At 42.4% G+C, this 18,020-nt stretch overlaps 3 protein-coding genes across 4 annotated transcripts in view; 2 read left to right on the forward strand and 1 right to left on the reverse strand.

Moving 5' to 3' along the window:
- Positions 1–18,020, forward strand: part of MINDY2 (MINDY lysine 48 deubiquitinase 2) — a 689,230-nt gene that overhangs the window by 345,150 nt on the left and 326,060 nt on the right. The gene's annotated exons all lie outside the window — the stretch shown is intronic.
- MYO1E (myosin IE) overlaps positions 1–18,020 on the reverse strand; it is a 568,767-nt gene that overhangs the window by 240,251 nt on the left and 310,496 nt on the right. The window lies entirely within an intron of this gene.
- The window catches only part of HERC1 (HECT and RLD domain containing E3 ubiquitin protein ligase family member 1), an 89,456-nt gene that overhangs the window by 58,592 nt on the left and 12,844 nt on the right, over positions 1–18,020 (forward strand). Inside the window, 23 exon segments of the mRNA XM_042471421.1 lie at positions 1,066–1,297; positions 1,806–1,930; positions 2,442–2,662; positions 4,788–5,056; positions 5,294–5,346; positions 5,445–5,645; positions 6,406–6,580; positions 7,300–7,570; positions 8,607–8,820; positions 9,677–9,882; positions 10,490–10,617; positions 11,361–11,488; positions 12,260–12,460; positions 12,571–12,701; positions 13,861–14,060; positions 14,583–14,697; positions 14,899–15,045; positions 15,209–15,310; positions 15,912–16,085; positions 16,859–17,152; positions 17,502–17,567; positions 17,648–17,773; positions 17,858–17,996. Coding sequence (XP_042327355.1) covers positions 1,066–1,297; positions 1,806–1,930; positions 2,442–2,662; positions 4,788–5,056; positions 5,294–5,346; positions 5,445–5,645; positions 6,406–6,580; positions 7,300–7,570; positions 8,607–8,820; positions 9,677–9,882; positions 10,490–10,617; positions 11,361–11,488; positions 12,260–12,460; positions 12,571–12,701; positions 13,861–14,060; positions 14,583–14,697; positions 14,899–15,045; positions 15,209–15,310; positions 15,912–16,085; positions 16,859–17,152; positions 17,502–17,567; positions 17,648–17,773; positions 17,858–17,996 — 3,918 coding nt within the window.

The raw sequence follows: 18,020 nt of genomic DNA on the forward strand, positions 1-18,020 counted from the left end.
AGGAGTTCGAGTTCATCTTGCTTATTTCCCATGCTCTGTGCATTAGTGTAGAGACATCGCAGACCACGGGTCCCATTTACTTGCTGCTTGTGCAAGTTTTTTTGCCTCCCACTGTTGGGTCCTTGCACTGTTTGCCTTGTTTCCTCTATGTCAGTTTGACTATTTTCTCCAGCCCTTTCGCCTTCCTTAATATTGTCTCCCTTCCCCACGGAACTCAGTTTAAGCCCTCCTGATCAAGTTCTTGAGACTGTTGGCAAAAACATTTTTTCCAACTGGCGTGAGATGCAACCCGTCTGTTGCAAGAAGTCCCCCCTCATGGAACCGCAGCCCATGATAGAAGAATCCAAATCGTTCTCGGCGGCACCATCTGTGAAGCCAGTTGTTCACATCCGCTATTTTCCTCTCCCTTCATGTCAGTATGATAGAGGATGTTGCAGAGCATGGCTGCTTCTGCCTCAACACAGCTGAGATTATTCAGGTGTGCTGAGTAAAGAATGTAAAAACTGGCAACACCTGCTTGATTTCTGAGACTCACTTCAAATGGTGCCATAATGAGCCCTCTTAGATTAGAGTGGCAAAAAATGGCACACTATATTCTAAGTTGGGGCTTCCTTTAGTGTAGGGGGTCAGCAACTGTGCATTAATTTCCACCATATGTCTCATCTCTCACAGCAAGCCCAAATACCAATGTTTTCTTCTTCAGTCCCTCACAAAAGGGGCCTTTGTTGGTGTGCTGCCTCTGTTTCAGTGGAAGGAACTGTCTCTGAGGATTCCTTGCTTAAGAAATCCTTATGAGGTCACCATAAGTTGACAGTGACATGAAGGCACATGGGTTTACATGTGCTTACACAAATGCTAGGATTCACTTCTTCAAGAGGAGAGAGAAAGGTGTTCTAGCTGTCAGCTTCTGCCTCAGCAATCAGGCACTGTGAGAGGAAACATTTTGAAGAGCTCTGTCAATAAACATCTGGATTTCACTAATATCAGGGCCATTTTTAAGTGATGATACACATTTTCTTTTTGCAACCAGCAGTTCAGTTTGTAAGATGTTCCTGATTTTGCTAGGTGCAAGGGGAGAAGCAGATGCTCAGAACATTACTGTCCTGGCAATGTGGATGATAGAGCATCCTGGGAATGAGGAAGATGAAGAACCTCAGTCTGAAGACACGGCAGATTCCCGCCACAGTACAGGAATCTCTGGGGGCAGCGGGAAGTCAAGTGACCAGTGTTACTTGCAGTCTCCTGGTGATATCCCTTCAGCTGATGCCCCTGAAATGGAGGAAGGTTTTAATGAAAGGTAAAATGCGAGCTTCTTCCATTTGGAAGAGTCCCGGGCTCTTTCTACTGGAGCTATAAGCAGTACCTTTCTTCAACTGTTAAATATTCTTTATTAAAATTGAATTGACTTTTAAAAAACAAGCATTGGGTTTTGACACAGATTAGACCTAGTTCGCTCCTAGTCTTGATGGCTGAACCTCCGGGTTCAGAAGCAGTTTGCTTTTGATGGTCATGCTCTCTGGACCAAGGCTGCTTACTGTTTTCATGCTCTGGTTGGCCATTGTGGGAAATAAGAGCCTACCCTAAGTGGGCCTTTACAGAGGTCATTTTATGTTCTTAAATCCTATCTAAAAATCTTCTTGAGAGACAGAACATAAAACACAAAAGTAAAAAGAGGGCAAAGGAGCAACCAAAAATGTAATTTATATGTTGCTATTGCTGTTGTGTACTTTCATTTCTGACTTACAGCTGTAAGAGACTAATGTCTTTTAAAACAATGAAACCAACCCTGTTCTGTATACTTTCAGCCATGACAACATGGACCATGGAGAAAATGCAGCCTCTGGGAGTGGACCCACATCAAGGGGCCGGTCAGCAGTAACTAGGAGACACAAATTTGACCTAGCTGCCCGGACGCTGCTAGCACGCGCTGGTAGGTCTCCAGAAATATTCTTCCCCGTGTCTGTTACTTTTCAAGGTGTCAGGATCACATCCTGAAGATCTGTTGAGTTGTCCATATGAGGCAGGTTGTAAGTAGCCCATCAGACTTGGTGTGAGGTAAAATATAAGTATTGGCATTGTACGTATTGCTTTGGCAAGGAAAAATAAACACTCTTGATGGATGCAAAGTTATTGTGTACTTAATCCCTCCACTGGTACCTGATACTGTGGTAGTAGGGCCTCAGTGAGAGGAGAAGGATATTTATTAGGTTCTAGTTCTCTTATGCTATACAGTTATAGCATTTTAACACCATTTTTTACTGTCATGGCTCCATTCTATGGAATTCTGAGATCTGTAGTTTTGGAAGTCATTACCTCTCTTCGGTCCCTCCGTATCATCCATTCACATGCCTCTAGCTAATACATAAGCTAAGTTGCAACTAGAATGCACTGCTGTTATATACCTGCAAAATAAAGTGTGTGGTTTTCTTCTCTGGTTTAAGCGGGATTGTACCGCTCTGTACAGGCCCACAGGAACCAGAGCCGGAGGGAAGGCATCTCCCTGCCACAAGACCCTGGAGCCTTCTATGACTTCAATTTGGACGAGGAGCTAGAGATTGACCTGGATGACGAAGCCATGGAAGCCATGTTTGGCCAGGATCTTGCCAGTGATAATGACATTCTGGGAATGTGGATCCCAGAGGTACTGGATTGGCCAACCTGGGTGTGTGTGAATGCAGCTTGGGCTGCTTCGCTTTCTACTTGCTCTTCAGAAAATGAAATGACATTGAGCAGTATACTAAACTATCGTATGTTCACGTTGTTGCTGCTAATACTTTTCAGGCTCTGTTTACTGGTGCAAGTGAACTGTCTTTTTAATTGCTGGGTGGGGAACTAATTGATAGTTATGTCAGTGGGTCAACTAAAGGCCTTGATAATCCAGAGTCACTTGTACTGGTATATGTTTACAACTTGTGCTCAAAGCATTAAGGATCTTGTCCTCTGTTTTTCAATTGGAGCAATAAGGTGCTGGTAGATATTTACGTAAGCTACAAATTGCAGACAAGTGCTCCTTGAACCTCTGTTTTAAAACAGATTGGAATTTCATACAGAATCACTTTACTGCAGAAGATATTCCTTTTAGCCTGCACCTCATTTAATGCTTTGTTGGTTTGATCTGCTTGCACATGCTAAATTGCTTCTGTATGGTTTTAATGCCAAACAAGCCCCATAACATACTTTTGGCCCCTAACACAATAATTGTGTGAATATGTTTTCATGACATTGCTGAAATACTCTTTTTGGTGTGCCACTTAGGCTTCTAGTAAACGAGTGGTTGAGCGTCTTGACTGAGGTACTGAAAACTATAGACCTTGGTCTCCAGATCCCATGGCCAAGTCATAAAGATATGGCTTATTTTTATGTTTGTCCCTGACTTGTCCATGGTTTTGTTGTCTGTGAGTTATTAGTAGGAATGTTGAAGTCTCCCAGATCAGAGAGGATTTAGTACTGTGTGCTAAAGAGAGCTTTTGAGTTGATCAGCATATTATACAACAGGAGGAGGTAAACTGTATTGCATCCCACTCCTAAAAGTAGGGCTGCCTTTTTGAATGCTCTATGGTAATGTCAGAGAGCGAGAGAGCTCATTAAACATTTCTGTATGATCTGGTAATTCACTATATGGACAGTAATTCACTATGTGGCACTACAGTGGTACCTCGGGTTACGAAATTAATTCGTTCCGCGGCTAATTTCGTAACCCGAAAAACCTTCGTAAGCCGAATTGCCATAGGCGCTAATGGAGAAAAAGCCGCGGCTCTGCCGCGGCTCCATTTAAAACAGCGCCGGGGTTTTTTCGTAACCCGAAAAAACCTTCGTAAGCCGAAACAATAAATCCCTATGGGATTTTTTCGTATCCCGAAAAATTCGTAAGCTGGGTAATTCGTATCCCGAGGTACCACTGTATATGCCACAACATGATCCCATGCAGTTTGAAGTGATAAAATTCCAGAACACTGCCACTGCACCCTATTTCAGCCTTCCACAATCCGATGCCTGCTAGATGTATTGGATGGCAACTCCCAGAATCCCTAGCTTTAATTTGTGGGACCTATTGTCCTCCTTCATCTACCCCCACCCCTTACAGAAGAAGATGAAAACAGAGTAATTTGCAAAAACTGTGACCGCAATACTGCAAATTATGGTGCGTTACAGACCGCTGGATTGCGGCGGTCTGCTGCCGCCGCCGGTTACTATGTCCGGGAACTGCAGCAGCCAAACGGCGCTGTTCCCAGATGCAGCAAAGAAGGAGCGTGAAAATCGCGCTCCTTCCTGGGTCCCGGATGTGACGCCGCGAGGCGCTAGTCGCGCACTCGTGGCGTCATATCCGGGACGCGACGTGCAGATGCAGAGCATCCGCTACGTAAAGATGGCGGCCCCCATGTGGACAGGCGGCACCATCTCTTATGCGCTCCGCGCGTACTAGGGTTGGGGGCCGTGAGGAAGAGACGGCTCTTCCTAACCCTAGTACGCGCAGAGCGCGTACTATGCACGCGTTTGTAACACGCCTATGTCAACTAAATATCTGTAGACTGATAGTTTTTGTAATGTATTAATCATACAAAATATAGGATCTATAGCTAGAAAATTATACGTGTGGGTTTTCAGAATTCCTTTGCTGAAAAGGGCATGCTGATGTGTTGATATGTACAAAATTTAAAACCTTCACCCAGCGTATGGCCTTGTTGCAGCATTAGCTTGGTACTAAGCTGCACCTAAGTGCTGTGGTTCTGTCTGTGGGTGTGATTTACCATCTGTGTACAAGCTAACCACATGATTATTTTGTGCAGCACGTTTGTGAATCTGAAGACAGAGAAGAAGTGGTTGTGTGTGAGTTGTGCGAATCCAGCGTGGTCAGCTTCAATCAGCACATGAAGAGAAACCACCCGGGCTGTGGCCGTAGCGCCAACCGGCAAGGCTATCGCAGCAATGGCTCCTATGTGGATGGATGGTTCGGTGGGGAGTGCGGCAGTGGGAATCCTTATTACCTCTTGTGCGGCAGCTGCCGAGAGAAATACTTGGCCCTGAAGAGCAAATCTAAGACGTCAGCCTCAGAAAGGTACCAGAGCCAATGTGAGATTATTTCTTCTGGAAGAAAGGAAGCACTTTGGGATTCTTTTTAAAATTCTTCCTGGGGGGAATTGAAGTCTGTGCCAAGAAGTACTATGCACTACTTTCAATGCTGCATCCTATGGAATCCTAGGATTTGTACAGTAGATTATTTAACATATGCTTTGATTTATGAAGTACAGTATTTGATTGTTGTCTTCCTTTTTACCCCTCCATTTCTCTGCAGATATAAAGGTCAAGCCCCTGATTTAATAGGCAAGCAGGACAGCGTCTATGAAGGTACTTTTTTATGTAGGTCTTCCAAATGGCCCCAGTGCCTAGTTCTAGCTTTGCTTTCAAGAGTTATACCTAACTGCAGTTTACGTCTCTAATGCTAGAGGACTGGGACATGTTGGATGTCGATGAGGATGAAAAACTGACGGGTGAAGAGGAGTTTGAACTGTTGGCTGGGCCCCTTGGCTTGAATGACCGACGCATTGTGCCTGAGCCAGTTCAGTTCCCAGACAGCGATCCTCTGGGTGCCTCTGTCGCAATGGTCACAGCCACGAACAGTATGGAAGAAACACTGATGCAAATAGGTAATCTTCAAATTGGGAAGTAGTTCTCTGTAGCTTTGTACCCTTTTGACCAGGATCCTTAGTCTATTAAATTAAATCAGTTGGCTTCACAGCCTGGATTCAGTTTTCTAGACCTCGTTAACAGCAGTTCTTTTGCCTCTGAATTTATGCAAACGTTGACTTGTTTGTTCAGCAGTTGGTTCAGTGGATCTACTCTACTTGGGACTAGCAATTGGGCTTAGGCCCATATGTTTTTATGGGTTGGATGATTCTACATAGCCTGCTGTACCACCAAAAGCTAGAACACCATTTGTTCTCTTCTCTTTTCCCCAATGAACATGAAGGAACTGTGTAACTAGAAAATGATATGGTGGACTAGGGGCTTGTGTAAGGGTTTTATGGTACCTGAAATGCCTTAGGGGCATCTAAGGATTGTTGTCTAGACCAGAGCAGTTCTTTAGGTACCCTCTTCCTATGTAGGAACCACCTTTGAATAAATCTTACCAAGAGAACACTATGAGAGTGTCATGAAAAGCTAGAGTTGACTTGATGAAGGCACATAACAACAACCGTCTTAATAAGAACTCACAGTTGTAGTTTCCTAAGTTGCTAGATTCCTAAATTACCACATTCTGTATTTTATTCATATAATTGTGAGTCACTTTCATACTAAAAATGTTTACGGTGACATACCATTAGATGGATTAGTCTGGGGGGGGGAGTCCAATAAACTCCCACATGCTGTAACATCTCCCTTATTCTTCTCCCAACAAACGCATAGGTTGTCACGGCTCCATTGAGAAAAGCTCGTCAGGGAGAATCACTCTGGGGGAGCAAGCTGCCGCTTTGGTCAATCCGCACGACCGTGTTATGGCTTTGAGGAGGGTGACCGCAGCAGCTCAAGTCCTCCTCGCAAGAACCATGGTCATGCGGGCCCTCTCCCTGCTTTCTGTCAGGTTTGTCAATCCCCTGAAGCCCCAGGTCTCATCTCCTCATTGATGCTGTAGTTAGTGCACAGTGAATAATACACTCCCTTGTCTGTATTCTTTCATTTTTAATGGGCATTTTTAATTGCTTTTGAGTCTATTGATAGTTCAGAAGTTTTGAGTCTATTGATAGTTCAAATATTTTAATTTTTATGGGAAGTGAATTATTTAGCTGCATCTGTTGTAAGCCAGCCTGAGTCGCAGGGAAACAAACAGTGAGTAGGCGTTACTGCATTCCTGTCAAGGAGCTATGAAGCCAGGACTCTGAAATTCAGTGACAGAACAACATACAGTTGACTCTTTGTAGCCATGGATTCTGCACACACAGATTCAGCCAACCACTGTTCAAAAAAAAATTTTTTTTTTAATCCGAAAAGCAAAAATTAATTTTGCATTTTATATAAAGGATGCCATTTTACTAGCATTATATATAATGGGACTTGAACATCCATGGATTTTGGTATCTATTGGAGGTCCTGGAACCAAACCCCATGACCATTGCTACCTCTTCAATGAAGGCCAAGGAAGAATTAGGAAAGAAGAGTGATAGGCTTCCTTTGTGTGATGCAGAGGCAGGAAAAGACTGGGCTTAGAGATGAAATAGGAGTGATTTATTTAAAAAAAGAAAGGATATATGAACATTTGGAAAAACTGACACTTGTATATCTCTCCCCCCTTCCTTTTACCAGTGGGTCTAGTTGCAGCCTTGCCGCGGGGCTGGAGTCGTTGGGTCTGACGGACATCCGGACCTTGGTCCGCCTGATGTGCCTGGCAGCAGCAGGGCGAGCGGGCCTCTCCACCAGCCCCTGCACCGTGTCTGGTTCCTCGGAGAGAGCGCGAGGCATACACAGCAAAATGAGCAAACCCATCTCCTGCTTGGCCTATCTGAGCACGGCTGTCGGCTGCTTGGCATCCAATACGCCAAGTGCTGCAAAACTGCTGGTTCAGCTGTGTACCCAAGTAAGATTGTCTTCCTCTGCCTTTGCAATTTTCTGCTGTCGAGTCTCTTCTTACTGCAGTACTGGAAAAAATGGAGCACACACACAAGGGAGTTTGGGAGCAAAGTTTAGAAACGTTACTTTTTTGGACTTGCCAGCAGGCATGTTGTCTGGGGGATTCTGCAACTTGCAATCCTCAAAGTATAATTTTCTTAATTTCTGAATGGGACCAAGTTGCACTCTTCCTGGCTTTAGCTTTGTATGAACCTGTTAACAAACCCCTGAAAAGCTTGGCTTGGTTTAATGGCAGCATATGATGATATTTTTATTTGTGCTGAATATATTTTTTAGTGTTCTGTGGAACTGAAATAAATAAAAGTTTGGGTTTGTTTGTTTTTTAAAAAAGAAAAAAAATGAAAGTTGAACACATGGAGCAGAATGGTCCAAGATTGTTTTGTGGGCTGATGATTTATAAACTGGCTGTTATTGTTTGAATTATGACATTCCATAATGCTTCTTTAACCTCTGAAAAGTACACTGACTGTGGAGTGTTTGATTGGGAGTTGTTAACTTTAGTACTCATAGATTCAGTTAGTCTTTTCTTAAAGTTGATCAGCTCAACTTCTCTATATGTTTACATGAATATATAATTATTGTAAATGCACACAGAGGTGCCAAATATTTAATTTATTTGACTTTATCTGTAATTACAATATAATGTGGAACATTTTGGTGGCATAGGATAGTCTCTGTCTTTTGGGTGCCTGCATCTGATTGACCAACCAATAGGCTTCAAACTTGTGAGTTTGGAAACATTTACCTTTATTCTTATCATGGTACTGATAAGGGCTGGGAACGTTATCCTAATAAAAATTTTCGGTTTGTATTTTTAACATATTCTATTTTAACTCATAACTTTTTAAACTTTAAAAAATGGTTTAATGGTTTTTAAAAATTTTATATTTATACATTTTAGTGTTGTATTGTGTTTAAATTGTATTGTATTAAATCTGCTGAATAACACTACATCTATTTCTTGCTTTGTCTTGTTTTTTTAGAACTTGATTTCAGCAGCAACTGGTGTCAATTTGACTACAGTGGATGATCCAGTCCAACGGAAGTTCCTGCCAAGCTTTCTCCGAGGAATAGCAGAAGAGAACAAGCTTGTAACATCCCCCAACTTTGTTGTGACTCAGGCGCTTGTGGCCTTGTTGGCAGACAAGGGAGCCAAGCTGAGGCCAAATTACGATAAAGCAGAAGTTGAAAAGAAAGGTATTTATTCTTCCTGTGGCAGCTGTCACCGTGTTCACTACATGAACTGTCAGTGGATGCTCCCTGGCCTTTTTCATCATTTCATGGGTCAGTTAACATGTGGCTTGTTTTATTTGGTGGTTGTGTGTTAATGACGGCTGCTTTGAGCTGCTTCTTCTTGTTCTTTGTCTTTTTGGAGTGCAAACAAGTGTCTAGGAGAAAGATGAGCCATGTGTGGTTGATTCTCTCTGGGTTAGGGTGCAGTGCTCTAGCATTATTTTTATTATTATTATTATTATTATTATTATTATTATGCTTTATTTATAGATATGATCAGTTAAAAAATAGAATAAAATAAACCCTTTCCTATATTGTTATGTATTATTTATATGTATTATGCCATTATTTCTTAGATTGAACACCATGGGCAGGTTTACTCTTATCTATTTTATTGTTTGTACAGCGCTGTGCAAATCTACAGCCCTAAATAAAGCATAATAATAATAATAATAATAATAATAATAATAATAATAAACTAAACCTGCGTAAGGTGTACATTCTACTAAAATAATTTAACATAATACATACTATTAAATATTAACATTAAATAATAAAATAAAAGTATCCTTTGGAAGTGAAGGGAGTGGCAGTGAGGGACTACCAATTGTACCCAGGGAAGGATTAGGATACGTGCAAAATCAAGCCAGCTTTTTGTAACTCATTGGAGCCTGCAGCTTCTCGCTTTGTTTTGAGACGGTGATACTGTCCGATCTTATCTCTCCTTGGCACTCACATGGGCATCATCTCATTTGTTTTGTCTAAGCAGGTGTAACTGCCCATTTGTATGCCCATCCTTCCTATGATCCTTCTGCTGTAGGCCCTCTGGAGCTGGCTAATGCACTAGCAGCTTGCTGCCTCTCTTCAAGGTTGTCCTCGCAACACAGGCAGTGGGCTGCTCAGCAGCTGGTGCGGACCCTTGCGGCGCATGACCGGGATAACCAGAGCAGCCCCCAGACCCTGGCAGACATGGGAGGGGACCTGCGCAAGTGCTCCTTCATCAAGCTGGAGGCTCATCAGAACAGGGTAAATACAAAAGAATATCTCCGTCACTTTTAAACGCCCTTTCCTCTCCAGGTTACAAAAAGCATTTGTTTCTACTTATTTATTAATTTTTTTAGCAGATTAGAACCACATCAAATTTGCTGTACATATGGCTTTGATTAAGAGCCACATTTTATCTCTGATTTATCCCTGTAGAAATGAATTGACACCACCCTAAAACAGTCTAGGACCATGCTACTCAAAGTGGTAGTACATGGACTGGTGCCAGTCTGCGAACCATTGACTTCCAGTCCATCGTGAGTTTCCAGGGAATTAATAAATGGTTGTAGTGAATGGGGTATATTTTGTGGGATCCAGTATATATCCCAGTTATCATTGTCCTCAACTACATTTTTGACTTTTGCTCAATAAGATCTAATGTTTATGCTAAATTAGAAGTTGAATTCAACCATATCTTTATTTCTAGAGAAGAACTTTGAATGGTCTCTTGGACCGCAGTCATAGAGCGATCCTTTTAAAACCAATGAAAAAGGAGGGTTAATAGACAAGCTGGCACCTTATATTTTTGGAGTATAGGTACAATTGATTGAATTGTGGCTTCATGGTCTATTTTTAAATAAAAAAACAGGTAACAACTTGTGTGTGGTGTAATAAAAAAGGACTTTTGGCAACAAGTGGCAATGATGGAACAATACGGGTGTGGAATGTTACAAAGAAGCAATACTCATTACAGCAAACGTGTGTATTCACCAAATTGTAAGTGATCCTTTTAAAGTTTTTGGATGTTTCTGGTTGTCCAGATGATGTTTTAATTGAAAATTATATTGTTAGTGTTTTATTATCTGTATTTTTATACTTGTATTTTACTATTTAATGATGTAATCTGCAGGGAGAGGCGGGAAAAATAAATAAAAATTATTATTATTATTGGAGGGATATGTTCAGGTTTTATTTATTTATCTACTTATTTCATATCTGAATGGGATTCAAAGCAGGTTGGCTTAAACTAGCAACTGTAAGAAAATAACAGCTAAACAGAGTCACCAGCTAGCTTTAGCGCTTGAAAGCCACTTGGTTACTTTAGAAACATAAAATATGTCTAATTTTGGTGTAGGCATTAAATTTTAAAATTTAGTAATGGTCAGTAGAGAAAGTGGTTTAGCTTTCTGGCAGGTTGAAGGTGCCAGTGTTTTATGTCTCTGTCTATGGGGTAATTGTCTTGATTTTCTCTATGATCTCTTGAATGCCTCTGTCTTCTTATAGCTTACACACCTATAGATTTTATTTTAAAACTGTTTGGCTAAAATAATTCTGTCTGGGATAGAGCCCTTATTTTCATGCTTTTTCTTAATGGTTTTGCCTACTTTATTGTGATAAAGACTCAACTGGTGATGGAAGACACATTTATTTTGCCTGGTATACAGTGATTCAGTAGAGAAATAGGAGTAATGGTGCAACCTCTGTTTCTGAAGGTGATGTCTGTCTTTATTGTCTTGCAGGGAAGGTGAAGCTGAGGAAAACTTAGGTTCCCCCAGTGACCCTGCCTTATCTCTTGCCTGTTGGAGCATCAGTGGCAGGTACTTGGCTGGAGCCTTGGAGAAGATGGTGAACATCTGGCAAGTCAATGGTATGTGCTGCATGTTGTTAGATGTGGAATCATAAAGAGACTGTCTTTTGGGGTGGAGCAGTATACCACTTGATCAAATAGTATCAGGAGCTTGGACCCCATTTCCATTTCCTTTGTGGGCAATGTCCCCATTCATAGCTCGGGTCTAGGCTGCCTGAAGGGCCTTATCTTCCTGTAAGAACCTGCCAGGCTCTTCAGAAATCTTCAGGGAAGACTTTTCCCTTGGTCCCACCATTTTCCTAGGCTTCTTCAGTGAGAATTAGTTTGGATGGGGAGCCTTCTCCATGGCTACTCCCAGACTTTGGAACTCCATATCTAAGGAGGCTAAAATGATTCCCTCCTTCTTGAACTTTTGCAAGCAAGTCAAAGCTTTTTGTTTGTTTCGATAAGGTTTTTAGGGATCAGTGCTCTAATGGCCTCTTAATGGTGCACTGTATTGTAGATTTTTGTCTTCTATTTTTAATTAATGTTTTGATCTGAATTTTTTAAAAATCTTTGTAAGCCACTTTGAATCTCTGTATTGGGAAAAATTCATGTATTACAGTATTATACATGAATTAATGATAATCATAATCAGCACCACCACCATTGTTTCTTGAACAGTCCTCCAGTGTAACTCTGTGGCCAACCTTAGGTGGAAGAAGCCTACCATAGAATCGTGCTGGAGGACCTAGAAAATGCCTAGAGAGAACATACTTTTTTGGAGGTGGATATACATATATGGGGGTCCTACTGTACAGACAGAGATAGAGTGTTTGCTGTCTTCTTTAGGAGGAAAAGGTCTCCTGGATGTCCAGCCCTACTGGGTCTCTGCTCTGGCATGGCCAGAAGAAGGACCAGCTGCAACCTGGACAGGAGAGGCTCCAGAATTGCTGCTTGTGGGTCGCATGGATGGATCGCTTGGGCTTATTGAAGTTTTAGACGCATCCACCATGCACAGAGTTGAACTGGAGCACTGCTACAGAAAGGATGGTAGGATACGTATTCATGTGCATTTTTTCCTTAAAAGTACAAAAAAGGGCTGATGAAAATGAATTGTGCAAATCATGTCTCATCCTTGTTTCTCTTTTATCTTTATGTAGTGTCTGTTACCTGCCTTGCATGGTTTAGTGAAGACAAACCTTTTGCAATTGGCTATTTGGATGGAAAGCTGCTGATTGGCACAAAAGAGCCACTTGAGAAAGGAGGGATTGTCTTAGTTGATGCCCACAAGGTAAAGCTGAATGTTTACCTGCCTTCCACAGAAACAAAAGAGAGTGTAGAGTATAATAAGATTCCTTTTCAAATTTTAAGCAGAATCTTCTAGGTCAGGCTTGGTGCACCCATGACTCTCAACTCCTGCCAGCCCCAGGCAGGTTGCTCAGTGGTTGGGGTTGATGGGAGTTGTCATGTGGGATGCCAGAGTTACTCATCACTGCTATCGGTCCCAAGGTTTAGGATTTAAGGAAGAAGAGAGAAGAGAAAATCCTCTTAAGAGTTGAGTAGAACAAAACCCTCTTTCTCTGTAGGCTAACTTTTTCAAAGTTTTCGTAGTGGGGGACTATAAGTTCCATCAGGTGTACATCCCTGCCCAAGATCCAAAGAGAGCCTTCAGATTTTTCTAACTTGGGGTTGGGCAATTATCAGAGGTAAGGGAGCCACATTAATTCCCTCAGGAGAACTTGCGGGACTGCATCCCCTGCCACACACCCTCTCAAAAAATAAAATGTTTCTGTCCTCAGATGTCCTCTAAGTGGCATGGAGGGCATTTTTGTCTTGTTTTTGCGCGTGCACACACACACACACAGAGTCACAAAAGGAAGTGACTGAGAATTCAATTGGGGGGAGGGTTGGGATATGGGGTTGTTTTTTACCTGTAATTTTAACTGTACCATGTTTTTTAATAATAATAATAATAATAATAATAATTTGTATTCCGCTTTTTCACAGAGGAATCAAAGCGGATTCCAACAGTATAATTAAACATCAAACAATTAAAAATTACAATTTCAAAACTCCAACCCTGCCCCCAATCATAAAAACAGTGATCAACCCATAAAAAGAGATTAAACCTCAAAAAATTTAAAACTGTCCAATAGGAATACACTAAAATTTCGGACAGATTAGGATCTTACCCGTGGGTTCTTTTATTGTTGTAATCCACTTTGATTACAAAGGCAGAATATAAATAAATTGTATTATTATTATAGACCCTCTCCTAGACCTAGAGGCTGCTTGTGATCTGCAGACCACACTTGTCCCATCCCCTTGTAATGCTAAGAAGTCAGCCTCCTCCACTTCTGTTTAAAGAAGGCTTTCAAATTGATCTCATCAGGTCGCTCAGGTTGTCTATAGGTGATGTATATTGTGTGTACTTCTTGCTCCTTTTCCAGGACACTATTCTTAGCACGAAATGGGACCCCACGGGTAAGATCCTCATGACGTGCGCCAAGGAAGAGTCGGTCAAGCTCTGGGGATACATGGGAGGCTGCTGGAGGCACTTGTACTCACTGTCTCACCAGGCTGTTGTGACTACCGTTGCCTGGTGCGGTCTGCCAGGAAGAGGGCCAAAGCCACAACTCCTCTTGGCCACGTAAGTTGAGATTTTCACTGATGTTCTTTGGCTCCTCTTTGTAATGACCATTGAACTGCTTTCCATAACTTAGGTGCATACAAATGTGGAAATGGTCATATTGATCATAAAACAAGCTAACCATTTCCTTCCCACTTACCTCCACCAAGTGCTAGACCCGCACATCCAGCAAGCGTGAGTACTTCTATTTTCCTCTGCATTCCCTCTCCAAACAGGTAGTTATGCTGTGTGACTTCTTGTTGCCATTTGGAGAGAGACTGCAAAGATAAACAGGTGTTGCATTCTGGGGTGCTTGTTCTATTTATGCATATTTTTACACACTTGGTTTTTTTTCAATGCTTGCCCCAAAATCATGCCTATTTTTAAAAAAAACTAGGGATGTTGGGGGTCTTTAGGAGCCACAGACGTATTGCTCAGGGTTTACATGTGGCCCGTGGGCCGCCCTTTGCCGTCCTGCATGCTCTGCTTTGTTGACTGGTGGATTGTAGCTCTTTAATGCAGCTGTTCTTAACTTTTGTTTAGAGGTTGCCAGAACGGTTTGCTTTGTGTCTGGACTGTTCCCCAAGATGAGCTGGTCCTACTGCAGTCCAGTCTCAATTGCTCAGATGGATGGTGGGATGAGGAAGCCAGTGGAAAGGTAAAGATTTGTTCCTGGCAAGGACAGGTTGCTTACCTGTAACTATGTTGAAGAAAGTATTAGGTGACCAAAATGTCTTGAGGTGTGGGGTTGTGCCTATTAAAACTAAGTCCTGCGCCTTCTTATATTCACCCTTAAAAGTGTTTGGAGTGTTCTTGTTAACTCAAAGGAAAGGCCTGACAGTTACATTTTAATTTCCAGGATGCTTGCAGGAAATCAGCAGAAACCAAGTGCCTTTATCAGCTGAAAGGGCACATCACGCCTGTTCGGACAGTGACCTTTGGTTCTGATGGACTGACCTTGGTGTCGGGTGGACTTGGCGGACTTATGAACATCTGGTCTCTCCGGGTAAGAAAACACCAGTGTTGGGGAAAACAGGAACAAAGTCTGTAGTCCATCATTCTTTCAAGTTCAGTCGTTCTTGTAGGGTTTCCTACTTTGGCACCATAAGATTGTACCCAGCCAGCCTTAAGAAGTAAATGTTGCTGGCTTGTGTTCTCTTTTCTTTTAGGATGGCTCTGTTTTGCAGAGTGTTGTGATAGGTTCTGGAGCTATTCAGACTACCGTATGGATCCCTGAGGTTGGAGTCGCTGCGTGTTCTAGTAGATCCAAGGTATTGTATATCCCACAATTACCTGTGAATAAATTTGTTTTCTCAAGATATGGATCTAGCAAAGTGGGTGCTAGTCCATGAAAGCATTGGCCCTCTAATCTATGACTATATGTTCCCTAAGCTTCCTAATGAATTGAAAGTAACAGATGCAGTAAAGAAAGTAAAAAGAGGGATGGGAGAATGCCTCACCCCCTTCATTTGCAATGTCAGAAATTGATACAGAAGCACAAGTTGTCAAGAAAATCAAAAGGTTTTTACAGTGGTACCTCGGGATACGAAATACCCAGGTTACGAAATTTTCGGGATACGAAAAAATCCCATAGGAAAACATTGTTCCGGGTTACGAATGTTTTTTCGGGTTACGAAAAAACTTTTGGTGCTTTTTTCGGCTTTTTCGCACGGAATCGCGGCTTTTCCCCATTAGCGCCTATGGCAATTCGGCTTACGAAGGCTTTTCGGGTTACGAACGGTGCCACGGAACGAATTAATTTCGTAACCCGAGGCACCACTGTATCTGTTTCGCGAAGTTAGCAACCTGTTACAAACGGTCTGCATTTTTCTCCTTCTTTTCCTGAATGGGGCATACTTGACTTTCCTTCAGGATGTGTTGGTGGTAAATTGCACATCGGAGTGGATCTCTGGCAACCACGTCCTTGCGACATGTCGGACTGCTTTGAAACACCAGGGCATTCTTGGATTAAACATGGCTCCTTGCATGAGGGCTTTCCTGGAGCGCCTGCCCATCATGCTTCAGGAACAGTATGCTTATGAAAAGGTAAGAGATCCCTGGTCACACTGGATAGCTCTAAAGTGTTGTTTGAACATTGTGTGTGGTTTATAACAGTTTTTAAGCATAAAATCTTGGCAGAAATGCTGGTCTCCGGTCTTACCTAGCATGGCTTTGTTGATCGTCCTACTTCTGGTTCTTCTGTATCTCTTTGGAAAAAAGAAAGCAGAAGCCTGTGAAGTTTTCCCTTCTCTGTCATTATTAGAATATGAGCAAACTATCTTTTTAGATATTTGTTGCCTTTTGGCAGAATACCTTGCATGTGCATAGAAAGAATGAGAATCAGAATTAGTTAGGTTAGTTTGCAGGGTTTCCACAATTCAGTTCAGTTAATCAACGGTAGACTGTCATCTAAATCATCTCACGTTAAACCTAAAGGCAGTGTTTGTATTCCTTTTCATTTGAACCTTTCTCCGGGGAAGGTTTTTAGAAGAAACTGAGAAATGGAGTTGGATTCATAGCAAGGGGAGCTTTTACAGGTTCACTTTACATCCATTTTGATTTTTCCCCGTTACCAAGGAATTTTGGTAAATCTTCAGTGTTAGATTCAGAAATGAAAATGCAGAGGTTTACCTAAACTGATCAGGAGACATTGTAGCTCCCTTCACAGAATCAAAAGATTTTTTCCAGAGATTTATATTCAGGCAGTAGCAGAAAGCCAATCTAGGGATGCCAATGTACCTATGCCATGTCTTTATGTTCGTACCTGCAGCACTCTTAAATGGTCCGTATTGGCCTTTCTCTCCCTCTCTTTCCGCTAGCCTTACGTTGTTTGTGGAGACCAGCTTGTCCACAGCCCATACCTGCAGTGTTTGGCCTCGCTTGCTGTCGGACTTCACCTGGACCAGCTCCTGTGCAACCCACCAGTCCCTCCTCACCACCAGACATGTCTCCTGGACCCTTTGACCTGGAACCCAACCGAATGGGCCTGGCTGGAGTGCTTCTCCATGACAATCAAAGCAGCCGAAGCGCTCGCCAAGGGAGCCACCTTCCCAGAATCCTTCACAGTCCCAGATCTGGAACCAGTGCCAGAAGATGAACTCAACCTCCTGATGGTAAAATGCCTTCTGCTGGTGGGATTTCTCAAGCTCATCAGGGAAGTGTAGACCCAACATGGTCTTTCAGACTAGCCTATCTCATGAAGTTGTTGGGATTATAATAGGGGAAGAAAGGACGCTATGGTGCCTGAAGCTTTCTGGAAGAAGGGTGGGAAATAAGTGCAGATGATGATTTATACAAGTCCTTTCCTTCCTCCCTTCCTTGTTCTCTAGAGTTTTGAAGTATACAGAAAAAAAATGTTATGGCAGAGAATAGAAAGGACTTGGAAGGATAATTTTGAGTTTGTTTGGTGTGATCTTAATATAGTTGTTACCTCCCTCCCTCCTTTCTTTTTTTTTTCTTTAGGATAATGGCAAATGGATCAACGGGATGGACGAGCAGATTATGTCCTGGGCGACATCACGTCCTGAAGTGAGTAAATCTGAAGGCAGATTTAAAACCACTTAATGCAACATTTTCTTTCTGTAAACCTCTTTTCTGCTGATCTGCAGGACTGGCACCTTGGTGGGAAATGCGACGTGTATCTCTGGGGAGCCGGGAGGCATGGGCAGCTGGCGGAGGCTGGAAGAAACGTCATGGTGCCCATCTCTGCGCCTTCCTTCTCACAAGCTCAACAGGTAACGGCCTCTGGATGGGAGGACAATTTTTTCCTTTGATTTTTGTTTGTAAACTTAGTATGGCACTTCTTATAATTCCTTTAGGTTATTTGTGGCCAAAACTGTACATTTGTGATCCAAGCTAATGGAACAGTTTTGGCCTGCGGAGAGGGGAGTTATGGCCGGCTGGGGCAAGGAAATTCAGATGACCTTCACGTTCTCACGGTTATATCAGCACTGCAAGGTAAAGCGAAAAATACATTTGGGT

The sequence above is a fragment of the Sceloporus undulatus genome, chromosome 6 (genome assembly GCF_019175285.1).
Source record: "Sceloporus undulatus isolate JIND9_A2432 ecotype Alabama chromosome 6, SceUnd_v1.1, whole genome shotgun sequence".
In the NCBI taxonomy this organism is placed as follows: domain Eukaryota; kingdom Metazoa; phylum Chordata; class Lepidosauria; order Squamata; family Phrynosomatidae; genus Sceloporus; species Sceloporus undulatus.